General features: G+C 42.1%; 1 protein-coding gene across 1 annotated transcript in view; it reads left to right on the forward strand.

The window, feature by feature from the left end:
- Window positions 1-23,900, forward strand: part of USP9X (ubiquitin specific peptidase 9 X-linked) — a 377,318-nt gene that overhangs the window by 242,910 nt on the left and 110,508 nt on the right. The window contains exons 26-30 of the mRNA XM_030202341.1: window positions 68-234; window positions 5,837-5,945; window positions 6,219-6,365; window positions 6,492-6,638; window positions 9,044-9,251. Of these exons, the coding sequence (XP_030058201.1) occupies window positions 68-234; window positions 5,837-5,945; window positions 6,219-6,365; window positions 6,492-6,638; window positions 9,044-9,251 (778 nt within the window). The remainder of the gene's footprint in view (window positions 1-67; window positions 235-5,836; window positions 5,946-6,218; window positions 6,366-6,491; window positions 6,639-9,043; window positions 9,252-23,900) is intronic.

The raw sequence follows: 23,900 nt of genomic DNA on the forward strand, positions 1-23,900 counted from the left end.
TAGTTGCTTCCAGATTTAACAGCTTAAAACAAACTGTGCCCATGCTAATAACTGTATTGTATTTCAGACAAATGCGGGGAATGAACCAGATCTAGAAGATGAACAAGTATGCTGTGAAGCTCTGGAGGCAATGACGCTCTGTTTTGCATTGATTCCAACAGCATTGGATGCACTTAGTAAAGAAAAAGCATGGCAGACTTTTATCATTGACATGTTATTACACTGTCACAGCAAGTAAGTTTGCTTTGGTTTGGTTATGTCTTTTTGTAGGAATACCAGCACTGAACACATGTTTAAAAAAATGCAGTATCAAATATTTTATATAAGCGGTAAATCATTGTTAATGGTGTAACACAATGGACCATCTTGTTAAAAAATGTATTGCCTTAACACATCACTTTGTGGCACTACTATTTATCCCCACTTACAAAGCGGTGAAAAGGAGGAGAATTAGGGTTAGCATGTTTTCCTTATCGTCCCACCAGACCTGTCCAAATGCTTGGGTGTATATGCCATCCTACCAGCAGGTGGAAACTGAGAAGCACAAGGATGTGATGTAATCTCTTTTGATCAGTCAGTAGTTGAATAACAAATCAGTGGTAAAGAACATAAATAATCTCCCCTAAGAGCTATTTAACCACAGTACAACGTTTTCATATTTTAATTAATTTAACTTGTCATTGTGTATGTCACGACAAAATGAGAAAAATGGTGAAAAAAAGACTGAAAGGAGCAGCTCGCAGAGTAAAAAACTTGCGTCAGGCGTGGATGCTGTTTAAAAACACCATCCTGGAGGTTCAGGACAAATATATTCCACGTATTAGAAAAAAGGGAAAAAAGACTAAACGTCAGCCGGCGTGGCTAAACAGTAAGATAAAGGAAGTCATTAGAGCCAAAAAACAATCCTTCAGAAAGTGGAGAAGAGAACCAACTGAAAGTAACAGGATAGATCATAAGGAATGCCAAGCCAAATGCAAAGCGGAGATAAGGAGGGCAAAAAAGGACTTTGAGAAGAAATTAGCGTTGGAAGCAAAAATACATAGTAAAAATTTTTTTAGATACATTAAAAGCAGGAAACCGGCCAAAGAGTCGGTTGGGCCACTGGACGAAAATGGTGTTAAAGGGGCGATCAGGGAGGACAAAGCCGTAGCGGAGAAATTAAATGAATTCTTTGCTTCGGTCTTCACCGAGGAGGATTTGGGGGGGACACCGTGCCGGAAAGAATATTTGAAGCGGGGGAGTCGGAGAAACTAAACGAATTCTCTGTAACCTTGGAGGATGTAATGGGTCAGTTCAGCAAGCTGAAGAGTAGTAAATCACCGGGACCTGATGGTATTCATCCCAGAGTATTAATAGAACTAAAAAATGAACTTGCGGAGCTACTGTTAGAAATATGCAATCTGTCCCTAAAATCGAGTGTAGTACCGGAAGACTGAGGGTAGCCAATGTTACTCCGATTTTTAAGAAGGGTTCCAGAGGAGATCCGGGAAATTATAGACCGGTGAGTCTGACGTCGGTGCCGGGCAAGATGGTGGAGGCTATTATTAAGAATAAAATTGCAGAGCATATACAAAAACATGGACTGATGAGACAAAGTCAGCACGGATTTAGTGAAGGGAAGTCTTGCCTCACCAATCTAATGCATTTTTTTGAGGGGTAAGCAAACATGTGGACAATGGGGAGCCGGTTGATATTGTATATCTGGATTTTCAGAAGGCGTTTGACAAAGTGCCGCACGAAAGACTCCTGAAGAAATTGCAGAGTCATGGAATCGGAGGTAGGGTATTATTATGGATTAAGAAATGGTTGAAAGATAGGAAGCAGAGAGTAGGATTGCGTGGACAGTATTCTCAGTGGAGGAGGGTAGTTAGTGGGGTCCCGCAGGGGTCTGTGCTGGGTCCGTTGCTTTTTAATGTATTTATAAATGACCTAGAGATGGGAATAACTAGTGAGGTAATTAAATTCGCCGATGACACAAAATTATTCAGGGTCGTCAAGTCGCAGGAGGAATGTGAACGATTACAGGAGGACCTTGCGAGACTGGGAGATTGGGCGTGCAAGTGGCAGATGAAGTTCAATGTTGACAAGTGCAAAGTGATGCATGTGGGTAAGAGGAACCCGAATTATAGCTACGTCTTGCAAGGTTCCGCGTTAGGAGTTACGGATCAAGAAAGGGATCTGGGTGTCGTCGTCGATGATACGCTGAAACCTTCTGCTCAGTGTGCTGCTGCGGCTAGGAAAGCGAATAGAATGTTGGGTGTTATTAGGAAGGGTATGGAGTCCAGGTGTGCAGATGTTATAATGCCGTTGTATCGCTCCATGGTGCGACCGCACCTGGAGTATTGTGTTCAGTACTGGTCTCCGTATCTCAAAAAAGATATAGTAGAATTGGAAAAGGTACAGCGAAGGGCGACGAAAATGATAGTGGGGATGGGACGACTTTCCTATGAAGAGAGGCTGAGAAGGCTAGGGCTTTTTAGCTTGGAGAAGAGACGGCTGAGGGGAGATATGATAGAAGTGTATAAAATAATGAGTGGAATGGATCGGGTGGATGTGAAGCGACTGTTCACGCTATCCAAAAATACTAGGACTAGAGGGCATGAGTTGAAGCTACAGTGTGGTAAATTTAAAACGAATCGGAGAAAATTTTTCTTCACCCAACGTGTAATTAGACTCTGGAATTCGTTGCCGGAGAACGTGGTACGGGCGGTTAGCTTGACGGAGTTTAAAAAGGGGTTAGATAGATTCCTAAAGGACAAGTCCATAGACCGCTATTAAATGGACTTGGAAAAATTCCGCATTTTTAGGTATAACTTGTCTGGAATGTTTTTACGTTTGGGGAGCGTGCCAGGTGCCCTTGACCTGGATTGGCCACTGTCGGTGACAGGATGCTGGGCTAGATGGACCTTTGGTCTTTCCCAGTATGGCACTACTTATGTACTTATGTACTTACGTACTTATGTACTTAATGATATGTATGTTGTCATATATAATATTGCTTATAGTTTTGTTTAGTCTAGTAATTATATATATTTTACTTTGTAAACCACTTCTGGTGATCTTGTTTGAGACCAGGAAAGGCAGTTGTAAAATCTTTTAAATGAGTAAAGTTTCTTTCGGACTCTGAGCATCAGAAATGTTCACAAAATGCCTAGTGGTGATTGCCCAGATTCAAACAAAAGAAGTCTGTTTTTCCCTTCCTGAATGATCGGCTGTTGAAAGGGTCTTCTCTTGAAGTCATGGGAGCTTTTTAGATGGTAGTTCAAATATTAAAGCTTTTAGGATTTGTACCATCGAGGCAAATCCAGTATAGTGGAGCCTTGGTAGATATAGAAATGGACAAAGCTTTCCTCCTATATCAGAGGGGGGTACATCCCTTAGCTTGCATTCTCATGGTGGTGTTGGTTATATGGAACAACTGTCATCAAATCTAAGAGCTACAAAGGATAATAATACTTCTACAGCAAATCAATCAACTATATCTCCATTAATCCATAAGAGGTTATTTGTAGCAGTAAGATCACATTAAGGAACTCAACATTACGAGGATACAGTTGACGAGAACATTTTGTTATCAAATAAAGATGAACAGCTGGGCTCTTCACACCCTTCAATAGTGGAATATGCAGAACAACCTGTCACGAAACGCCTAGCACCCACCTGGGACTAACCCTGCAGCCACTTAGAGAGTCTATCTCCAGCACAGCTCAAGTCCACCTGCTCCTGCCACTTACGTGAGTCCCCTGCTCTCAAAGTATTCCTGGTGATTTCTAGGTTACTGGGGGCCACATTCCCAGTGGTCCCACATTTCCTAGAAAGCACTTACAGACCCAGCACACAAACCATCAGGATCCTTAGTCAATCCAGACAAGCAGAGCCAATAAACAATTGTACTTATTTTCATAAAAATGTTGAACAGTGAACTATAAAAACAGATGGAAAATAACAGGCAAATAACAGTTAACTGAATAAGGATCAATTACTACTACTACTACTACTATTTAGCATTTCTATAGCGCTACAAGGCATACGCAGCGCTGCACAAACATAGAAGAAAGACAGTCCCTGCTCAAAGAGCTTACAATCTAATAGACAAAAAATAAATAAAGTAAGCAAATCAAATCAATTAATGTGAACGGGAAGGATTATAAAACTAAACATTTTATCACTACCTGGTTAGTGCCTGGGAAGTACAGGAAATATAGCTGCTTACAGGTTACAGAATATAACTGCTCACAGGGTCTCAGTAAAGAGGTATTTCTCTGTCCACTTCCAAACTGAGACTGGAGAAAAATCCAGTATTTCCAGACTGAATTTGAGCTCCTGGACTAATCAGACCCCAGAACAACATTTTTTAAAAGTAGCTAGCCACATCACTGCAGGTTACTTCCTCTTCCTGTTAAACTAAAGAAGGAACAGTAATTTCTCTGTAACAGCTTTAAACATAAAACATACACCACCTGCTGGCCAAACTAGAGAAATACACTTCATGAAATCTATATATATATAAAACACACCCTCAACGTTCTATTGTCAGATGATGTCACTGAAGCCAAGGTTCGTAAATTCGAAGCTCTGAAGCCAAGAAAATCACAGCCTCGGGGCCCCGCCCTCGCGTCAAACGTTATGACGTTGAGGGTGGAGGCGGAGCAATTCACCCACATTGACGACGGGTGGGGGGGGGGGGGGGGGCACAGGAAAGCCTTGCTAGCGCCCGTTTCATTGGCTCCAGAAACGGGCCTTTTTTTACTAGTTTTCTTATAATTCACATGCTGGAAAATTCACCATTTTACCACACAACCTAATCCATCTCGGTGGGTGCACATGCACTTTTCCCATCATACCAAAGGAGCCTGAACAAAGAGAGGAAATCAGATCGATCTTCTACATTCAGTGCTTTTAGAACCTTCATTAGTGTGATGTTAAGAAAGCAGATCTTCATGCACACAACTTTGCTTTCCTCTTTTCTCTTTATTCTTCCAATTCTCTCAAAGCTATGAGCCTTCATTCACACCTAGCTATGGATTTCTTCCCAGGGGTGTGCTGGTAAATTTTTAACAGGCTCTTTCTCCGGACGTAGCCAGCTCTGCAGTTGGAAGGGGGGGGGGGGGGGGGCGGAGCAACAGTTGCCTCTCTCTCCTCCCTCCCTTCATGCGGGCACGCTAGGCATACCTTTGCTGGCAACCAATAAATGGACTGCCACCACTCCCAAAGTCTTGCTCTGAGCAGCATGCTAAAACTTCTCACGCATGCTGGAGAAGTCCCAGCCTGCTGCTCAGAGCTGGAACAAGGAGCTGGGAGCAGCAGCAGTCTATTTACTTGGCTGGCAGGGCTCAGCATCCTCACCAGCAAAGTAAAAGAATTCATCAGGGGGCCCAAGCCCACATTTTGGGAGCCAGAAGTAGCCATGGAGTGCCCTACTTTAACAACCGGCTCCCAAAATTCTTAAAAACTTAACAACCGGCTCTTGCGAGCCTGTGAGAGCCTGCTCCAGCACACCACTGTTTCTTCCCCTATTTTAATAGACTATTCCACTTCAAATGTAGTCATGTAGCAACAGTCCTGAGGCTGTATCGGGGCTCCTTGTGGAACCCTGTATTGTGGGCTCCAAGTTCAGCCATCAGCTATCACTTTAATAATGACCATGGTGTGTCCCCCCTCACCCACCACCTCAAATGCACCATTTCTTTTCCCTGCCGACCTGGGGTGTAGAAGATGTTCTCTTCTCGTTTGTTTTCTTTCTCCTCTCGTAGTTGTTTTTGTGATATGATTTTACATTATGCTTTTGAAAATTAATATGAAAATGTTGAAACATGTACATTTTTGCATATTTCAGAATTGTTCGGCAAATGGCACAGGAACAGTTCTTTCTTATGGCTACAAGGTGTTGCATGGGACACAGGCCTCTTCTCTTCTTCATTACTCTACTGTTCACTGTGTTGGGGGTAAAGTCTTTTAAATATTCTTATATATCAATTCTAGTTTATATTCCTTTATAAACAAATTTTGCATTGTATGTTAAAAATATGTGTGTGTGAAAATTATCCTGTTGAGCAACTGCAGAAGCAGTCTGTAAATGTAAAGAGACGAGGGCTACAAAATAACCTGTGTTTAGCTAGTGCTAGATTTGTACATTTCTGTTAGATTACAGCAGCCATGTATTTGAACATTCTGTTCTGTGAAATGCATCTCAATGTGCAATTGATGTTTTATTACAGAGCACTGCTAGAGAAAGAGCCAAACATGCAGGAGACTATTTCACGCTGTTAAGACACCTGCTTAACTATGCTTACATCAGTAGCATTAATATGCCCAATGCAGAGGTTCTGCTGAATAATGAAATTGACTGGCTCAAAAGGATAAAGGTAGGTTGTAATGCTTAGTAATTTTGCTCTTATTAAATTTAAGTATTTATTGCTCTTTTTTTTTTCTTTTTCTTTTTTTTTTAACAAACTGACCTGTGAAGTTATTGATTTCCTTTTCATTGATAGGATGAGGTGAAAAGAACAGGCGAAACTGGTGTAGAAGAGACCATTTTGGAAGGGCATCTTGGTGTGACTAAAGAATTGTTGGCATTTCAAACTCCAGAAAAGAAATACCATATTGGCTGTGAAAAAGGAGGCGCTAACATAATTAAAGTATGTTCTGTGTTTTCCTTTGTGAGTTTACTAAGTTGACATGAAAGTGACTTGAACAGATTAGTCAGTGCTAGCTAAAATTTGTTGAGGTGCTGTATGTTTTTGGGATTTCTCTTTTTTTTTTTTTTTTTTGGGGGGGGGGGGGGGGGGGGGGTGACCCACCAGTTGTTGACCTTTTTAGGTCAGGGATCTGATACCATTTATTCACCATTCATTGATGATAGCTGACCCTAGCCGAGCTACAGACTGGCTCACACCCAAGCCCTGCTATCATGGTCCCAAAAACCCAGCTCCAGTTTGTTGTGCAATTACTGATTAACTCCCCCCCCCCCCCCCCCCCCACACACACACACACAAAAAAAAGACTTGATGGACTTTTTGTGTGACCCAGTATAACAATTCTTATGTCTTTGACGTGGCCAATCCAGGTCACAAATGCCCAGCAGGATCCCAAATGTTCCCTATAGCTGATTCCCAGAGGTACATGGTGGTGACTTTCCAGATATTAAATGATTGGATTTTTTTTCCAGAAACTTGCCTAAACCCTTTTTTAAGCCCACTCTGGCCACATATTTTATCACCAAATTCCACAGTTTGATAATATTTTTTCACTCAACATACGTTCTCCAGTTTGTTTGCATATTCTATCTTTTAGTTTCATTGGCATTTCCCCTTGTCTTGGCACTGTTTGATAAAATAAATGAATGATTCCTATTTTCCTGTTCTGCCCTACTCCATTACATGATTTTATAGACCTCTATCATATTTGTTCTCAGCTGTCTCTTTTCCAAGCTTAAGAACTCTAACCTGTTTAGATTTTCTTCACAAGGTGGTAGTTGCGTCTCTCATCATTTTGGTTGGCCTTTTCTGTACTGTATACTACATCCTGGGGCAACCAGAACTGCATGCAGTAATCAAGGGGAAATTCAAAAAACAAATCACTCTTTACAACTACATAAATCAAAGCAACACATTTTGAAAAAAAAAATAATAGAATGACCTTCAGAATACAGAGTGAAACCACAGCTCAGAGCTATCAGTTCACTCTGTAATCAATCATTGGTCCATTCCATATGTTTGTGAAAGGCCTTAATTCACAAATTCAAAATACTATAACATATACTTGTTTTTGCTGTATTCCTCTGAACTGCCTCAAGTCTTTTGATGTCTTTAGCGGGATATGGTCTCCAAAACTGAACACAGTACTACTAATTGTGCCTCACCAATGACTTGTACAGGGGCATATTAACACTACCTTGCTTCTACTGGATATGTCTCTTTATATGCAGCCTAGTGTCCTTCTGGTTATGGGCATTATCTTGTCACATTGTTTAGTTTTGTTGCCTTGAGATCCTCTGACACTATTACCCCAAGGTCCCTCCTGGTCTGTGCTTATCAGCCTGTCGCCCCCTGCAGATCCAGCTCTTTTGGGTTTGTACACCCCGTGTGCATCACTCTACACTTCTTCTCATTATATTTTAATTTCCAAACATTAGACCATTCTTCTAATATTTTAGATCACTTGTCATGTTGTCCACTCCATACTGCTTTTAACTCCTAACCCCTATTCATTTGTACAGTACCCTTGTATGTTTTATCTTTCCACTTTATTAATTCCCTTATCCCTTATTTGTCCTGTTCTTCCTCATTAGATTGTAAGCTCTTTCGAGCAGGGACTGTCTCTTCATGTTCAAGTGTATGGCATTGCATACATCTAGTAGTGCTATAGAAATAAGTAGTATTAGTAGCACTCCCTCTAGTGTATCTACTCTGTTGCAAATCTTTGTGTCACCTGCAGAAAGGCAAACATTTCCTACTGACCTTTCTGCAATGTTGCTCTCAAGTATATTGAACAGCATCTGCCCCAATACTGATCCTTGAGGTAGTATGTGCTGTCTAAACACAGGATAATATAAGTCTTCAACATCAGTCTATCTTCCTTGAGAGCTGGGTTGTACTAACTTCAAAGTTGGAATATGGATTGAGATAGAATCATGTAGAGCCAACACAGGAGCACCTGGACATGTGCAGTTCTCCTAGAAAGCTTTGTAAGTTAGAATATTGCAGTTACACATTTTCTGTATCTGGCTCCATTGGCTGACAGCATCCATATGTGAGAATTTATATCCTGCTGGCCTCAGAATACCTGGTACAGGTAAATAACTTTATTATACTATTAGTGCTTCATTAGCATTCTGTTTTGTATGGGACGAAGACATCCCTTTTGTTATTAGCAGACTGTATTGCTTATGTGGAAAGCCGTAAGGCTGCGTAGGTGTGTACTGAGACTAAAATAACTGGGCCTTCACTGTTTTATAGTTTAAAGGTAATTACATTTTAGAGTTTTCATTATTTGGTTTCTAAATATGGTATCCTGATTGATAATTTCTTTTCTTATTTTTCAGGAATTGATAGATGATTTTATCTTCCCAGCTTCCAATGTGTATTTGCAGTACATGAAAAGTGGAGAGTTACCAGCAGAGCAAGCCATACCAGTATGCAGTTCACCGGCTACCATCAATGCTGGATTTGAACTACTAGTAGCCTTAGCAGTGGGATGTGTCAGGAACCTCAAACAGATTGTAGACACGTTGACAGACATGTATTACTTAGGTAATAGCTAAATTATGATATTTCTAACCATTTTAAAAAATGGAGGAAGAGTAATACCAAGTCACTATTGCTGCTTTTAATGATATATTTGTACAAGTCATGCTAGGTAGGTAAAGGTCAGCTCAGAAGCGATCAGTGCAGGGCTGTGCCAACACGGTAAGCGAGGTAAGCATGGCAGGAGGGCGCCATCCTCTGGGGGGGCGCCCCACCGCACCATGCTTACCTCGCCCTCTTCTCCCCAGATCCTTTTCCATTTTTTTGTTTAAATTTACCTCTGTCCGGCGGCAGCGTAGCGTTAGTGAGAAGGAGGCGGTGCTCCCCCGCCACGACGTGTCAGACAGTCTTCCCTTCGCTCAGTGTCCCGCCTTCTTCTGACATCAGAAATGACGTCAGAAGAAGGCGGGACACTGAGCGAAGGGAAGACTGTCTGACACGTCGGGGCGGGGGAGCACCGCCTCCTCACTAACGCTACGCTGCCGCCGGACAGAGGTAAATTTAAAAAAGGATTCAGATCTGGGTAGAAGAGGGCGGGTAGTGTAGCGATCGTTTTCGGGAGGGGGGGGGCAACTGCAGGGGGGCGCCGGAGAGGTGGGGCGCCAACTGCAGGGGGCGCCGGAGACCCTAGGCACGGCCCTGGATCAGTGAATATTCATTGATTCTGAAAATACTATAACTGCATTATTTTTAGTCCACAGTTTATTCAGTAAGGGTGGAGGAGGGAAATACAGACATCCTATGAACCAGGATGATAAAAGCAAAGTATCTAGTTAATATAATGGACCAGTGCCACAGCAATAGAAGTTTACATTACAAGCAAGATGGTAGAATTCCTAATACATTCTCCCCAAGATTTAATTATTGAATCCATAAATCTTTAAATGACCAGGGTAAAAAATCTGTTGTTAATAAATTTAATTTGCAGGTTACCTAAGAAATATCTCAGCATGTAAAGCACTGATGCCCTTTCTCAACAAAATAGAAATCTGAGCTCCTGAGAGCTTCTGTACAAATAAGGGAAAGTCACAAAAAGGAATAGCACCAAAATCATTAAAGGAATCATGAACACACTCATGCAGCCACAGTCAAATTATGCCACAGTAGTATATTTATTAAAAAACTAGGAAAAAAGGCCCGTTTCTGACACATGAAACTGGCGCTAGCAAGGTTTTCCTCGGAGTGTGTGTGTTTTACAGAGTGTGTGTGAGTGAGTGTGTGATACAGAAAGAGTGAGTGTGTGTGACAGAGGGAGAGTGAATGTGTGTCTGTGTGAGAATGAGTGTGTGGCAGGGGCCCCCTCCCTCCCAGTTTCAGGGTCCGCCAGCGGTCTGTACCCCCTCCAAGTTTCAGGGTCTGCTCTCCATCCCTGCCACTCAATTCCAGGGTCTTCCCCCCTCCCTCCCAGTTCAGGGTCACCCCCCCTCCCTCCATCCCAGTTTCTGGGTGCGCCTGGCCCCCCTCCAAGTTCCTGGGTCCAGCCGCCCGCCCTCCCATCCAGTTCTAGGATCGTTGCCCCCCCTCTCTCCCTCCCTCCCAGTTCCAGGGTAGTTGCCCCCTTTCTTTCCCTCCTCTCCCCTCCCCTCCAGCCACCCACCTGCAACGTTGTGAAGCTGACTCCGTGGCTTCAAGTGAAGGGTTCGTAATTTTCATCAGGTTCGTCGCTCTTTGACTGTCGGCCCCACCCTCGCGCCTCTGATAGGTCTGCCGCCTTCAACGTCGAAACACAATGACGTCGAGGGCGTCAAAACGTGATGACGTCGAAGGCGGCGGACCTATCAGAGGTGCGAGGGCGGGCCGAGCGAGATGATGACAGTGACGAACCTAACGATCCTTACGAACCCTTCACTTGAAGCCACGGAGTCAGCTTCACAACGTTGACAGTGCCTTTTATTATAGTAGAGATGATCACTTAAAATGGAATCCAATATGGCCATGTTTTGCCATAAGGCTACATACATCAGGGGTATCAATTCACATATATTAACCTGAAGCTCTAGAATATCACCAAACCACTGAAAAGGCTATATTTTGGGGGGATAACTCAGTGAATGATAACGTACATGAAATTAACTGTATATGGCACTGAGTAATTTGCCAAATAGTGCCATGAGTGAAAGTATGTTGAGCAGCCTATTAACTATATGTGCCACTGAATGATATGTTGTGAATCGTTTAGAGCGAGTGAAAGTACATTGATCCAGCCTATCACTCCTTAGTGTGGAGCTGTCCCAACAGAGGTCAGAATTTTCTTAGTGGTTTGATAATCCACAACATCTGATTATGTAGATGAACTAATACCCCTGACCCAGTCTTATGGTGAAATGTCATATCTGATTTTGTTTTTAAGTGATGTTTTTGTGTAGATGCTCTTTTTTTTTTTTTAATTAATAAATGTACTATCATGGCATAATTTGACTGTGGCTGCATGAGTCTGTGGTTCTTTTGCTGTTTTTGCTGCTGTTCCATGATACTGACTTTTCTTTCTTTCCCTTCCCCCAGTTCTAAATCAGGGAAAAATCTACATTTTTGGTCCCAAACCCTCTCCTACTTCTGGCAAAAGTGCAACGTTAAAACCTTGAAGGAAGGTTTGATATTTTCATTGGCTGGGCTTTCTAAGAAAGTTAGGTGTAAGCTGTCTATTTAATGTTGTCCTACATAGCTTCACAAGCCTCACTTTCCTCAATTATTTTCTTTCTATTTGGTAGATTATATATTGTTTATAGATGGGATTCCCTCAGCCTCAACTCCCAATACTTCATGAAATGTTTCTTTGAATCTCTATAATTAGGACTAGAAATGAATGTGGAAAATTCAGTAAATATAAATGTAGATGCTTAGTATAGCTTTCATAGTTCTCCCAGGGTTAGGGATAGATTAAAAGGCCTGCAGATCTTCAAATTTTTCTTTTATTTTTTTTTTCTTTAAATTTTTATTCACATGAAAACATACAAAACAAAGATATGATCACGCAGAGTGAATCCAGTTTATTAGTCCAACAAACATCCTCACCCCCCCCCATACCCCCCAAAGACCCAGACCAGAAGCATAGCCAGATTGTGACGCCAGGGAGAGCGGAGAGGTACCCGTGCACTGCTTAGGTGCGATGGACCACCTGAAAAATAGGCACCAGTGCCGTCTGAATCCCGTTGCAGGAGCGATCGCTCTCCTGGCGCCCCACCTAGCTATGCCTCTGTTCCAGACAGCTAGTCCAAACTAAAAACCTAAAGTATAGCTCGTAGAATAAAGCTGTACAGTTGATCTCTTCTGAGAGCAGTTAGGTAGTCCATTAAACCATATCCGCAGTCTCTGGTGCCATCTGGTGATAGAAAATGTTTTGAGATTTCCAGTCAGAAGCTTTAGCAAATCTGGCAGCTTAAAGGCAACACTTAGCAGCAATAAGGCTGTAAAATCCAGAACTTAGGGTTCATATTAAATAAATCTTGAATGGATACCAAGGGAAAAGCAATCATTTTCTGAAAACCAGATTGAATAAACTTCCAAAACTTTTGTGAGAGAGCAGGGCCACCACATATGAGGCGTCCACCTCCCCACATTGTTTTCATCATAATGAGTCAGCGTGTAGCCCCTGTTTACATAATACCTGTGAGGTGAAATACTATATATATATATATATATATATATATATATACACACACACACACACACACACACAGTGCAATCCACTTAAGTGCAAGAGTCTGGGACCAAACAAATGCATGCACTTAACCGTTGTGACCCAAAGAAGCTTGACATCTGATAAACATATGTACAGTACTGTTTGTTATACGTACAGTATACAGTCTCCATTAACTGACAGGCTTACTTGACTTAATCAGTTATAGTCTTGGGTCTGTGAGTTCCATACACTACATCTGCCAGACAGTAAAAGCTGTCATAGCACTGACATCCAGTGGCCTCCAGATAGGTCCGCACAGTGTTGAGACTCTCCAGCGCTCTTGCAAAAGTGACAGGAGGAGGTTGTTGAATTTCGTCATCATGTGCCTTGCTGCTCATTTCATCATCTGTTTCATCATCAGCCATTGTTGCCTGCGTTTAGGCGCATATCTCGTCATCAGTGCTGTTGTCAGCTGTTTGTAGATCATAATCAACAGCTACGTAGCGATGAAACTCCTCTTTAGTAACACCAGCTGGGATGTCAATAACCTGTTCATCTGATGCGTTTGCAACAGCTGCATCAGTTTCGTCCCTCTTCACATCCTTAACAAAGCTTGCCCGCTTGTAGCAGTTCACAGTGGTTGCCCGTGTAACATGATTCCAGGCTTCTTTCTGCATACATAGGGAATCCGTTTTCATCTCCAACCACCTCCCGCGGGAGGGCATTCCAAGTATCCACCACTCTGTGAAAAAATACTTCCTGATATTTTTCTTGAGTCTGCCCCCCTTCAATCTCATTTCATGTCCTCTAGTTCTACCGCCTTCCCATCTACAGAAAAGGTTCGTTCGTTTGCGGATTAATGCCTTTCAAATATTTGAATGTCTGTATCATCACCCCTGTTTCTCCTTTCTTCCAGGGTATACATGTTCAGGTCAGCAAGTCTCTCCTCATACGTCTTGTAACGCAAATCCCATACCATTCTCATAGCTTTTCTTTGCACTGCTTCAATTCTTTTTACATCCTTAGCAAGATACAGTCTCCAAAACTGAACACAATACTCCAGGTGGGACCTCACCAGTGACTTTTACAGGGGCATCAATATCAATAAGGACAAAAGCCTTTGATAGTTTCTGAAACTGACTTGGGATCTCAGTCACACTCCCTTTGTTATCTGGTAGTCTTTCTATACTTGGATGAAATGTAAAATTAAAATTCTCCAATCAACAGCTTATCCTGTGCTTCGTGCTTTAAAAGATCATATAACACTTCCAAAAGGAGGGCTGGTTATCACTGGGAGTATGTGTATATTAAGAAGGTAACCCAAAGTCCCTATAAATCACCAATCAGAGGCAGGACTCTACTCTCTCCATCCTGCACCTCTTCCACTAAGGAAAAAGGCAAAGTATCATGAATCATAATTGAAACCCCACATTTTTTCTTCCTTCACCGCAGAGTGCAATTATATATTTGAGAATAGTCCTTCTAATAGAATAATTTCACCCCCTTTTTAATAAAGTGAGTCTCTTGTAGAAAGACTATATTCAGTTGTAACCTAAAGATTTCTTTATCAAGCAGGGACCTTTTCCTAGGAGAATTCAAACCCCAAAAATTGAAAGTACCCATCCTCCAAGATGTACTACCCATATTCAAATGTAAAAACATATAAAACCTCCCAACCAGGTCTTAGAAAAAGCAAACCCACCGCGCCCTCTCTCTCATCCCATCATATGATGTAATGAATAACTCATGAGGTTGCACCCATCAGTGTCCCATCCAGTGAAATACTTACATAGCTAACCCCAGAAGGTAGAGAATAAAACACAATAACTCACTTACTTTTACATAGCAAAGATACATTCCATATGTGTAACCTGCAGACAATGTTTGAAACACAGCAATAAGATAAGTTGGATGTAGCAGGCATAATATGCATACTATCAGAGAACTCAAGAAAAAAGGTGCAAAGCACTTTAACAATCTGATACACTGAGTACATAAGGGTCCCACTAGATAATGGTAAGATTGCTCTAGAACTTTCTTAGAGGTCAACCACTGAGGTGGAGGAACAGAGAACACTATGTATGTAATCAGGATAAGGGAGCAGTGTGAAGGAATGAGGCTTTAAAAAAACACAAGGGAGTCAGATGTCATACACAGAATTTATTCCTGAATAATATCTTGTAGTCTCAAAACTGGTAGACTCGATATGGTGCTGTGTTTCGGCGCTGGTCGTGCCTGCCTCAGGAGTCTAATAAAATAACATCATGATGAAATATATGTATATAAACATGGAGAATACATGGTAGTAAAACAATAAAATATGAATCATATTTAAAAACATTTAAAAAAGACATTTTAAAAATTCCAATAGAGACAAAAGATACTATACAAAAATTCATAACATGAAGTATCTGCGCTCATATAATGTGTAGGTGAGTATAGTGTAACTTAATAGACTGTGAAAATGAAAATGTGAATATATAGGATGTACTAAACTAATATAGTAAAAATATCCTTGGTAAATACAAGATAAAACTGTTCATATAAAAATCATGGAGTACAAATTGGAGAAACAATATAAGAAAAAATATGCTATTTTAAAAAACATGTAAGATATACTAATACAATACAGTAAAGAATATATGAAATAATTACAAAACGACAAAAATAAAGAGAATAGAAAGAGCTCATATTGTATGGGAATGAAACAAGAAACAAAAGCAAAAATAATAGAGCCAAGTTAAGCCAGGACCAAGAGAATGTCACACATGCACTGAAAAATGTATACTAGAAGCACCAAAATGCACATATTGTTGAAGGAAGAAGCAAAAAACAGAAAGCAGATCACATAATAGGACCATAGTGTGTATATGAGCAGTAGCAGTGAACCGAAAAGTGTCTGAAATATTTGAAAATATGGCCAATCTGATTTTAACACGTCTGATTTCGAAGAGGATGGGCTTTGTCCCAGGCTATTAAGAAATGTACCACATATCATCTCTGGGCTCATACCAAATGTGTTATTCAATTAGTTATAAACTAAGCTGAAAGTTCACTGATGTATTGCAATAAGAAGAAAAATCATAAAGGAGGAAAAAAGGGATTTTAGCTAAACGTGAGCTGAACCATAAAAATGTCTGTTAGAAAAACATAAGGGAAGGTTTATAGGAAGCACCAGATATCACTTATCCTAGACATGAGGGCCCTGAACAAATTTCTTGTCTGACAAAAGTTCAGGATGGTTTCCCTGGACACCCTTCTTCCTATGATTTAACAGAACGATTGGCTATGCTCTCTGAACTTAAAGGATGCTTACGCACACATTTCGATACTCCCAGCTCACAGGAAGTATCTTCGATTTCGACTGGGAACACAGCACTTTCAGTACCGTGTACTGCTCTTTGGTCTGGCGTCTGCACCCAGAGTGTTCACAAAGTGCCTAGTGGTAGTTGCAGCGTCGCTACGCAGACCGGGAGTGCATGTGTTCCCTTATCGCAACGATTTGTTGGTGAAGAGCACCTCAAAGGCAGGCTCTCTACAGTCCATGCGAATGACTAATCAGGTGCAAGAACTACTGGGGTTTGTGATCAATTACTCCCAAGTCCCATCTCACCCCAGTTCAAAAGTTAGAATTCATTGGAGCTCTGTTGAACACAAAGACAGCTTGAGCTTATCTTCCCGAGGCAAGGGTAGACAACCTCCTGTCCCTGGTGTCCATAGTTTGAGCATCTCAACAGATCACGGCTCAGCAGATGTTCAGACTTCTGGGGCACATGGCTTTCACAATTCATGTGACTCCCATGGCATGCCTACACATGAGATCAGCTCAATGGACCCTAGCTTCCCAGTGGTATCAAGCTGCGGGGAGTCTAGAGGGTGTAATCCAACTGTCCACCGACTTCCGAAATTCTCTGCAGTGGTAGATGATTCGATCCAATTTGACCTTGGGACGTCCATTTCAAACTCCTCAGCCACAAAAGGTTCTGACGACAGATGCATCCCTCCTGAGGTGGGGAGCTCATGTAGATGGGATTCCCACTCAAGGAGCCTGGTCCTTTCAGGAAAAAGGTCTTCAGATCAATCTCCTGGAATTGCGAGCGATCTGGAACACTCTCAAGGCTTTCAGAGATCGGCTGTCCAACCAAATCATTTTGATTCAATCAGACAATCAGGTTGCCATGTATTACACCAACAAGCAGGGTGGCACCGGATCTTGCCCTCTGTGTCAGGAAGCTGTCCAGATGTGGCTTTGGGCTCGCTGTCACGGTATGTTTCTCCAAGCCTCTTATCTGCCAGGCGTAAACAACAGTCTGGCCAACAGACTGAGCAGGATAATGCAACCTCACAAGTGGTCACTGAACATGGGTGTCGCCTGCAAGATCTTCCAAGCGTGGGGCACCCCCTCGGTGGATCTTTTTGCCACTCAGATCAATCACAAGGTCCCTCAGTTCTGTTCCTGGCTTCAGGCTCAGAACAGACTAGCGTCAGATGCCTTTCTCCTGCATTGGGGAACAGGCATCCTGTATGCGTAGCCTCCCATACCTCTAGTGGGGAAGACTTTGCTGAATCTCAAGCAAGACTGCGGAACCATGATTCTGATTATTCCCTTCTGGCTGCGTCAGATTTGGTTCCCTCTTCTTCTGGAGTTGTCCTCCGAAGAACTGTGGAGATTGGAGTGTTTTCCAACCCTCATCACCCAGAACGAGGAGTTGGTTCTGCATCCCAACCTCCAGTCTCTAGCTCTCATGGCCTGGATGTTGAGAGCTTAGAATTCGCCTCCTTGGGTCTTTCAAAGGGTGTCTCCCAAGCCTTGCTTCCAGTAAAGATTCCACAAAGAAGTGTTACTCTTTCAAATGGAGGAGGTTTGCTGTCTGGTGTGACAGCAAGGCCCTCGATCCTTTTTCTTGTCCTACACACAGACCCTGCTCAAATACCTTCTACACTTGTTGGAATCTGGTCTCAAGACCAACTCCATAAGGGTTCACCTTAGTGCGATTAGTGCTTATTGCTGTGTAGGGGGTAAGCTTATCTCTGGACAGCCTTTAGTTGTTCGCTTCATGAGAGGTTTGCTTTTGCCAAAGCCCCCTGTCAAACCTCCACCAGTGTCATGGGACCTCAACGTCGTTCTCACCCAGCTGATGAAGCCTCCTTTTGAGCCACTGAATTTCTGCCATCTGAAGTACTTGACCTGGAAGGTCATTTTCTTGGTGGCTGTTACTTCAGCTTGTAGAGTCAGTGAGCTCCAAGCCTTAGTAGAGCATGCACCTTGTATCAAGTTTCATCATAACAGAGTAGTCCTCTGCAAGCACCCTAAGTTCCTGCTGAAGGTGGTGTCAGTCAGAGTTCCATCTGAACCAGTCAATTGTCTTGCCAACATTTTTTCCCTGTCATACCCGCCCTGGCGAAAGCAGTTTGCATACCTTGGACTGCAAGAGAGCATTGGCCTTTTACGTGGAGCAAACGAAGCCCTTCAGACAGTCCGCCCAGTTGTTTGTTTCTTTCGACCCCAAAAGGAGGGGAGTCACCATCGGAAAACGCACAATCTCCAGTTGGCTAGCAGATTGCATTTCCTTTACTTATGCCCAAGCTGGGCTGACTCTAGAGGGCCATGTCACTTATCATAATGTTAGAGCCATGGCTGCATCAGTGGCTCACTTAGCCTCCATTGAAGAGATTTGCAAGGCTGCAACGTGGTCATAGTCCACACATTCACATCTCACTACTGCCTTCAGCAGGATACCCGATGCAACAGTCAGTTTGTGCAGTCAGTGCTGCAGAATCTGTTTGGGGTTTAGAATCCAACTCCACCCCCTCCACCCCCCTAGACCCATTTTTGTTCTGTTCCAGGCTGCACTCTGTTAGTTGTTTATGGTTTCAGGTCAATCTATGTTACGTCCTCACAGTTGCGAGGTCCAATTGACCAATGTTCATTGTTTTGAGTGAGCCTGGTTGCTAGGGATACCCCACATGTAAGAACAATGAGCCTGCTTGTCCTCGGAGAAAGCGAAGATACTTACCCTGTAGCAGGTATTCTCCGAGGACAGCAGGCTGATTGTTCTCACAAACCTTCCCACTTCCCTCTTTTGAGTTATTAGTTTCTTGTATGCTTTTTGATTTAACTAAGTGGCACTCTCGCGCAGCAGGCTGGAAGTCATGCACGGTGCGCGTGATTCACGTGCCAGAAGACTTTGGGCAAAACTTTTAAATTTTTTGCTTGAAAAAAATTGCCGTTTCCTGGGCCGACGCAGACGTCGACCCACATGTGAGAACAATCAGCCTGCTGTCCTCAGAGAATACCTGCTACCAGTAATTTATTTATTGCATTTGTATCCCACATTTTCCCACCTTTTGCAGGCTCAAAGTGGCTTACATGGTACCGTAATCAGCGTTAACCGATTTCAGTATGAACAAATATAAGTTGCGATTAATATCAAGGTGATATTACGGTAGAGTGAGATACATGTATGGTAAAGACAATTGGGGAGAACTTAGAGAGGGAAAGGAAGAGTTAGGAAATGTCCGTTACGATCTTTGGTTAAGTTGTCGCAGATGTCCAGGTTTTTTATGTTGGGTTGGTGGGGTATGCCCTTCTGAACAGTTCTGTTTTTAGTGCTTTCTGTAAATTCATGTGGTCGAGTGTGGTTTTTACTACTTTTGGTAGTGCGTTCTACAGTTGTGCGCTCAGGTAGGAAAAGCTGGAAGCATAGGTGGATTTGTATTTGGGTCCTTTGGTGCCTGGGTAATGGAGGTTTAGGTATGATCTTGCTGATTTTATGGTGTTTCTGGGTGGTAGGTCGATGAGGTCTGTCATGTATCCCGGTGCCTTGCCGTAGATGATTTTGTGATCTGTCGTACAGATTTTGAATGCGATAGGTTCCTTAATTGGAAGCCAGTGCAGTTTTTCTCAGAGTGGTTTGGCACTGTCAAAATGTGTTTTTCCATATATAAGCCGTGCTGCTGTGTTTTGGGCGGTTTGAAGTTTCTTTGATTTGTTCTTTGTATCCCGCATAGATTCCGTTACAATAGTCTGCTGGCTTAGCACCATTGATTGTACAATGTTGCAAAATATTTTCCTCAGGAAGAATGGTTTCTCACGTTTTAGTTTCCACATTGAGAGAAACATTTTCTTTATGGTGAATTTAGCTTGGGACTGTAGTTGGAGGTTACGGTCAATTGCTACTCTGAGAATTTTCATGCTGTCTGAAATAGGGAGAGTGCATCCTGGGGTGTTAATGTTTGTGGGTTTGTATGCGTTGTATTGGGATGAAATGATGAGACAGTGTGTTTTTTCTGTGTTGAGTTTTAGTTGGAATGCGTTTGCTCATGAGTAAGTGTCTTCGCTGTATAGAAAATGCAAAAGGAAGTGCAGACCGGTCTGGCAGAATGAACCGCTACTGCGTGATGACGTGAAGAAGTGAAGACTTGAGAGTACATGAAAGCATACCTTCGGTTCTATTTCCAAAACACAATCAATAGGGAGTTTGCTGCTTCAACAAACAGAACTGTGTGGACCAGATGTGTCAGATGATAAAGATATATAGCCTCTCACCAAAGGAGGACACACATACCGCACATGCATGATAGTATTTCAATGGTATGAACAGAAAAAAAGGAGAAAAAGGATGCGCCCCTTAATATGTACATGGGTGATAGAGAAGAGGGAAGGAAATTGTGGAAAGAATGAGAAAATGAATATTCATTTATAAAGAGAGTACTGACCAATATGGAAATGGAGTGTCTCCAGATAAACGTAATTTGAATAAAGAGTACTGTATAATGGGTTGAATGAATAAACTCATGGAGATATGAAATACATATTGAAAAACTTTCAAAAATGTGAAGAATAATAATGCAATGCTTATTTCTTCCAGATAAAAAAAGCCAAATCATTAGAATACAAAAATTAGGTAATAAAATGCACAGTATCTGCTAATATAATGTGAATACCCACAGAGCATTTCACTGTAAACATGTTTATAGAAATGCGAATAGAAAGGTATAAACCAAAGGGGGGGGGGGAGCCATAAATGTGCTAAATATTACTCTGGTGTCTCATAAAATAGGAAAAATATAAAGTATGGACAGAGGTTCCTTAAATGAGTCATCTTGTACTGTGTGTGTTCTGTTACAGAAAGGGTCTTTATTCTATGTCTAAGTTTATACCTACAGGGGCAAGGGATTGTAAATTGTAAATGAGTTTTTGTTCCTCTCAAAGCAGTAAATTATCTACATTCTTCCTGCACCAATCTCCTTTGAGGACTTTGTAGACGAAGAATTGAAGATTGTCAGTGGCTCACAAGGGATGTGAATTCATTGCTCCTTTTGATGCTATGATGTTCGATTATTCAAATTTTGATCATTCTTTTCGTCTTTCTGATATACCTGAATAATATAGATGACATTGACAGTATTGCGGTTGGATATATGGAAAAGCTTGTAGTTCTTTTTCGTTCATGGATGCGTAAATGAAGATATCTCTAGTGTGTGCTTACACATGCTACAGGAACCACACTTTGAATGTCCCAGAGGATCCATTTCTGAATTTGAGATGGGCTGATCAGGAAGGCAAGATGGAACAAGCTTTTCTCTAAGATTTTTTTTCTCTCGAGTAGGCCACTATCAGCCATTCTTCTTTGAAACAGTCATGTCCTTCAAGGATGTGCCTATGGTGTCTTATACTCATCCACACCCTTGTCACCTGTCGTTTAGACTACTGCAATCTGCTTCTTGCTGGCCTCCCACTTAGTCACCTCTCCCCTCTCCAATCGGTTCAAAACTCTGCTGCCCGTCTCGTCTTCCGCCAGGGTTGCTTTACTCATACTACCCCACTCCTCAAGTCGCTTCACTGGCTCCCTATCCGTTTTCGCATCCTGTTCAAACTTCTTCTACTAACCTATAAATGTACTCACTCTGCTGCTCCCCAGTATCTCTCCACACTCGTCCTTCCCTACATCCCTTCCCGTGCACTCCGCTCCATGGATAAATCCTTCTTATCTGTTCCCTTCTCTACTACTGCCAACTCCAGACTTCACACCTTCTGTCTCGCTGCACCCTACGCCTGGAGTAAACTTCCTGAGCCCCTACGTCTTGCCCCATCCTTGGCCACCTTTAAATCTAGACTGAAAGCCCACCTCTTTAACATTGCTTTTGACTCATAACCACTTGTAACCACTCGCCTCCACCTATCCTCCTCTCCTCCTCCCTGTGCACATTAATTGATTTGATTTGATTACTTTATTTTTTGTCTATTAGATTGTAAGCTCTTTGAGCAGGGACTGTCTTTCTTCTATGTTTGTGCAGCGCTGCGTACACCTTGTTGTGCTATAGAAATACTAAATAGTAGTAGTACTTATACACTTCTGAATTTGACTTGCCAGATGGGAGAGCTTAAGGGTGCATACAATATCTGGAGTGACCTTCTCTCTTCTTGAAGTAAGTCGTCTCAATCCTCTGCTATGGCCCTTGTATATCCAGATGGCATATGTTGCTTAGGATATCCTCTTCTTTCAATTCTTTGGGTCATGATGGTTTTGTGCTTATTAAAGTCTTCAAAGTCTGAATATATTCTAATTAAACGGAAGAATTGATATAAGGGTACATTTCTTTTGAGATTCTGATGATGGTAGCTGCTGTAATGTAGTAGGGCATTGCAGTTAGTGGGTTTCCGATAAAGTGATGTACTGAAGTGGTATTCTTCTTTTCTAGTAAGCAGATCCAGAAAACTGATTTCCTGTTGATCATGATGCATTTTAAAACTCAGGTTATCATCTCGGGTATTCAGCCATCTGAAGAAATCTTCCAAGGAGTTGATGTCTTGTTTTCATATAATGAAAATATCTATATGTCTTTTATAAAATTTGACATTGTCCTTAAATGGATGCTCAGTTAAGAAGGTCTTTTCAAAATTGTCCACATATAGGTTGGCCAAATTGGGGGCCATAGAGGCACCCATCACCGTACCCTTGACTTTCTGGTAGTAAATATTCTGGAAGCAGAAGAAATTGTTGGCTAATGCTATATTGACCAGTGTGAGAATTAGGCGGTTAGGAATGTGCTTGCGAGTGCTTCAGTCTGTTAGGGTTTCATCGATGATCAGTAGAGCATCAATGTGAAGAGTGAGCATGATGGTATCTGTAAGGTTGCCATCAAATTGTTGCAGTAATTGAATCGTATGAGGAATCTCTGATGTAAGATGGAATGACTGCTACATAAGGATGCAGGAAGAAGTCAACAAAGATGGACAAGGGCTCTAAAATGAGCCATTGCTGGAAATAATGGATCTTCTGGGCAGATTGATCACAGATTTGTGCATTTTAGGTAATATATATATATATTGTATGAGTAACAGGATTCTGTACCTGGAGGAATTAGCATTCCTTAGGCTGATGGAAGTGGAACATAATAGTGTCTGTCATTGAGCTGTTGCTCTATTTCCTTTGCTTAAATCTGTACAATTAAGAATGACAATACAGCCACCCTTGTCTGCTGACTTGATGATGAGTGATTTTATAGCCATTTCTTCATGCCTTGGTCAGATTATAGAATCATGGTTTTTCTTATGCTTTGTTATGGGATTCTGCTTTGGAGAGGACAAAATCTGAAAAATTAAATATGGGGATCTCTACCTCCAGCTGTCTAAGTAGTGTTCCCTGCTTGCTTGTGGGTAGAATCTGTTCATGCCTCTGCCTCATGCCCTGCCTCTGGGAGGGTATCTGTATCGTAACTTGTGTAAGTCCTAGGGTTGGTATGGGAGGCGTAGTTGTGCGTTCTTGTTCTATCTGTCAAATTCGATCTAAAAAAAGCTTGTTGGGGATTGGAAGTCATGAGAGCAGGTGAATTAATAGGGTTGGGGAAGTGTGAGACTCACCGGAATTGCGTCTCACTCTTTTTCTACTTTGTTCTCGATGGGTCTGATTCTTTTTATGGGCTGCTGTTGCTGCGTCAGGTCTTGGCATTAGGGGTCTTGTCAGGAATTGTGGTAGGGTCTAGCTTTTCTAAAAGGGTAACAACCCCTTTCTGTAATTGGATTTGTCCCT

Source organism: Microcaecilia unicolor, chromosome 4 (genome assembly GCF_901765095.1).
Source record: "Microcaecilia unicolor chromosome 4, aMicUni1.1, whole genome shotgun sequence".
Taxonomy (NCBI): domain Eukaryota; kingdom Metazoa; phylum Chordata; class Amphibia; order Gymnophiona; family Siphonopidae; genus Microcaecilia; species Microcaecilia unicolor.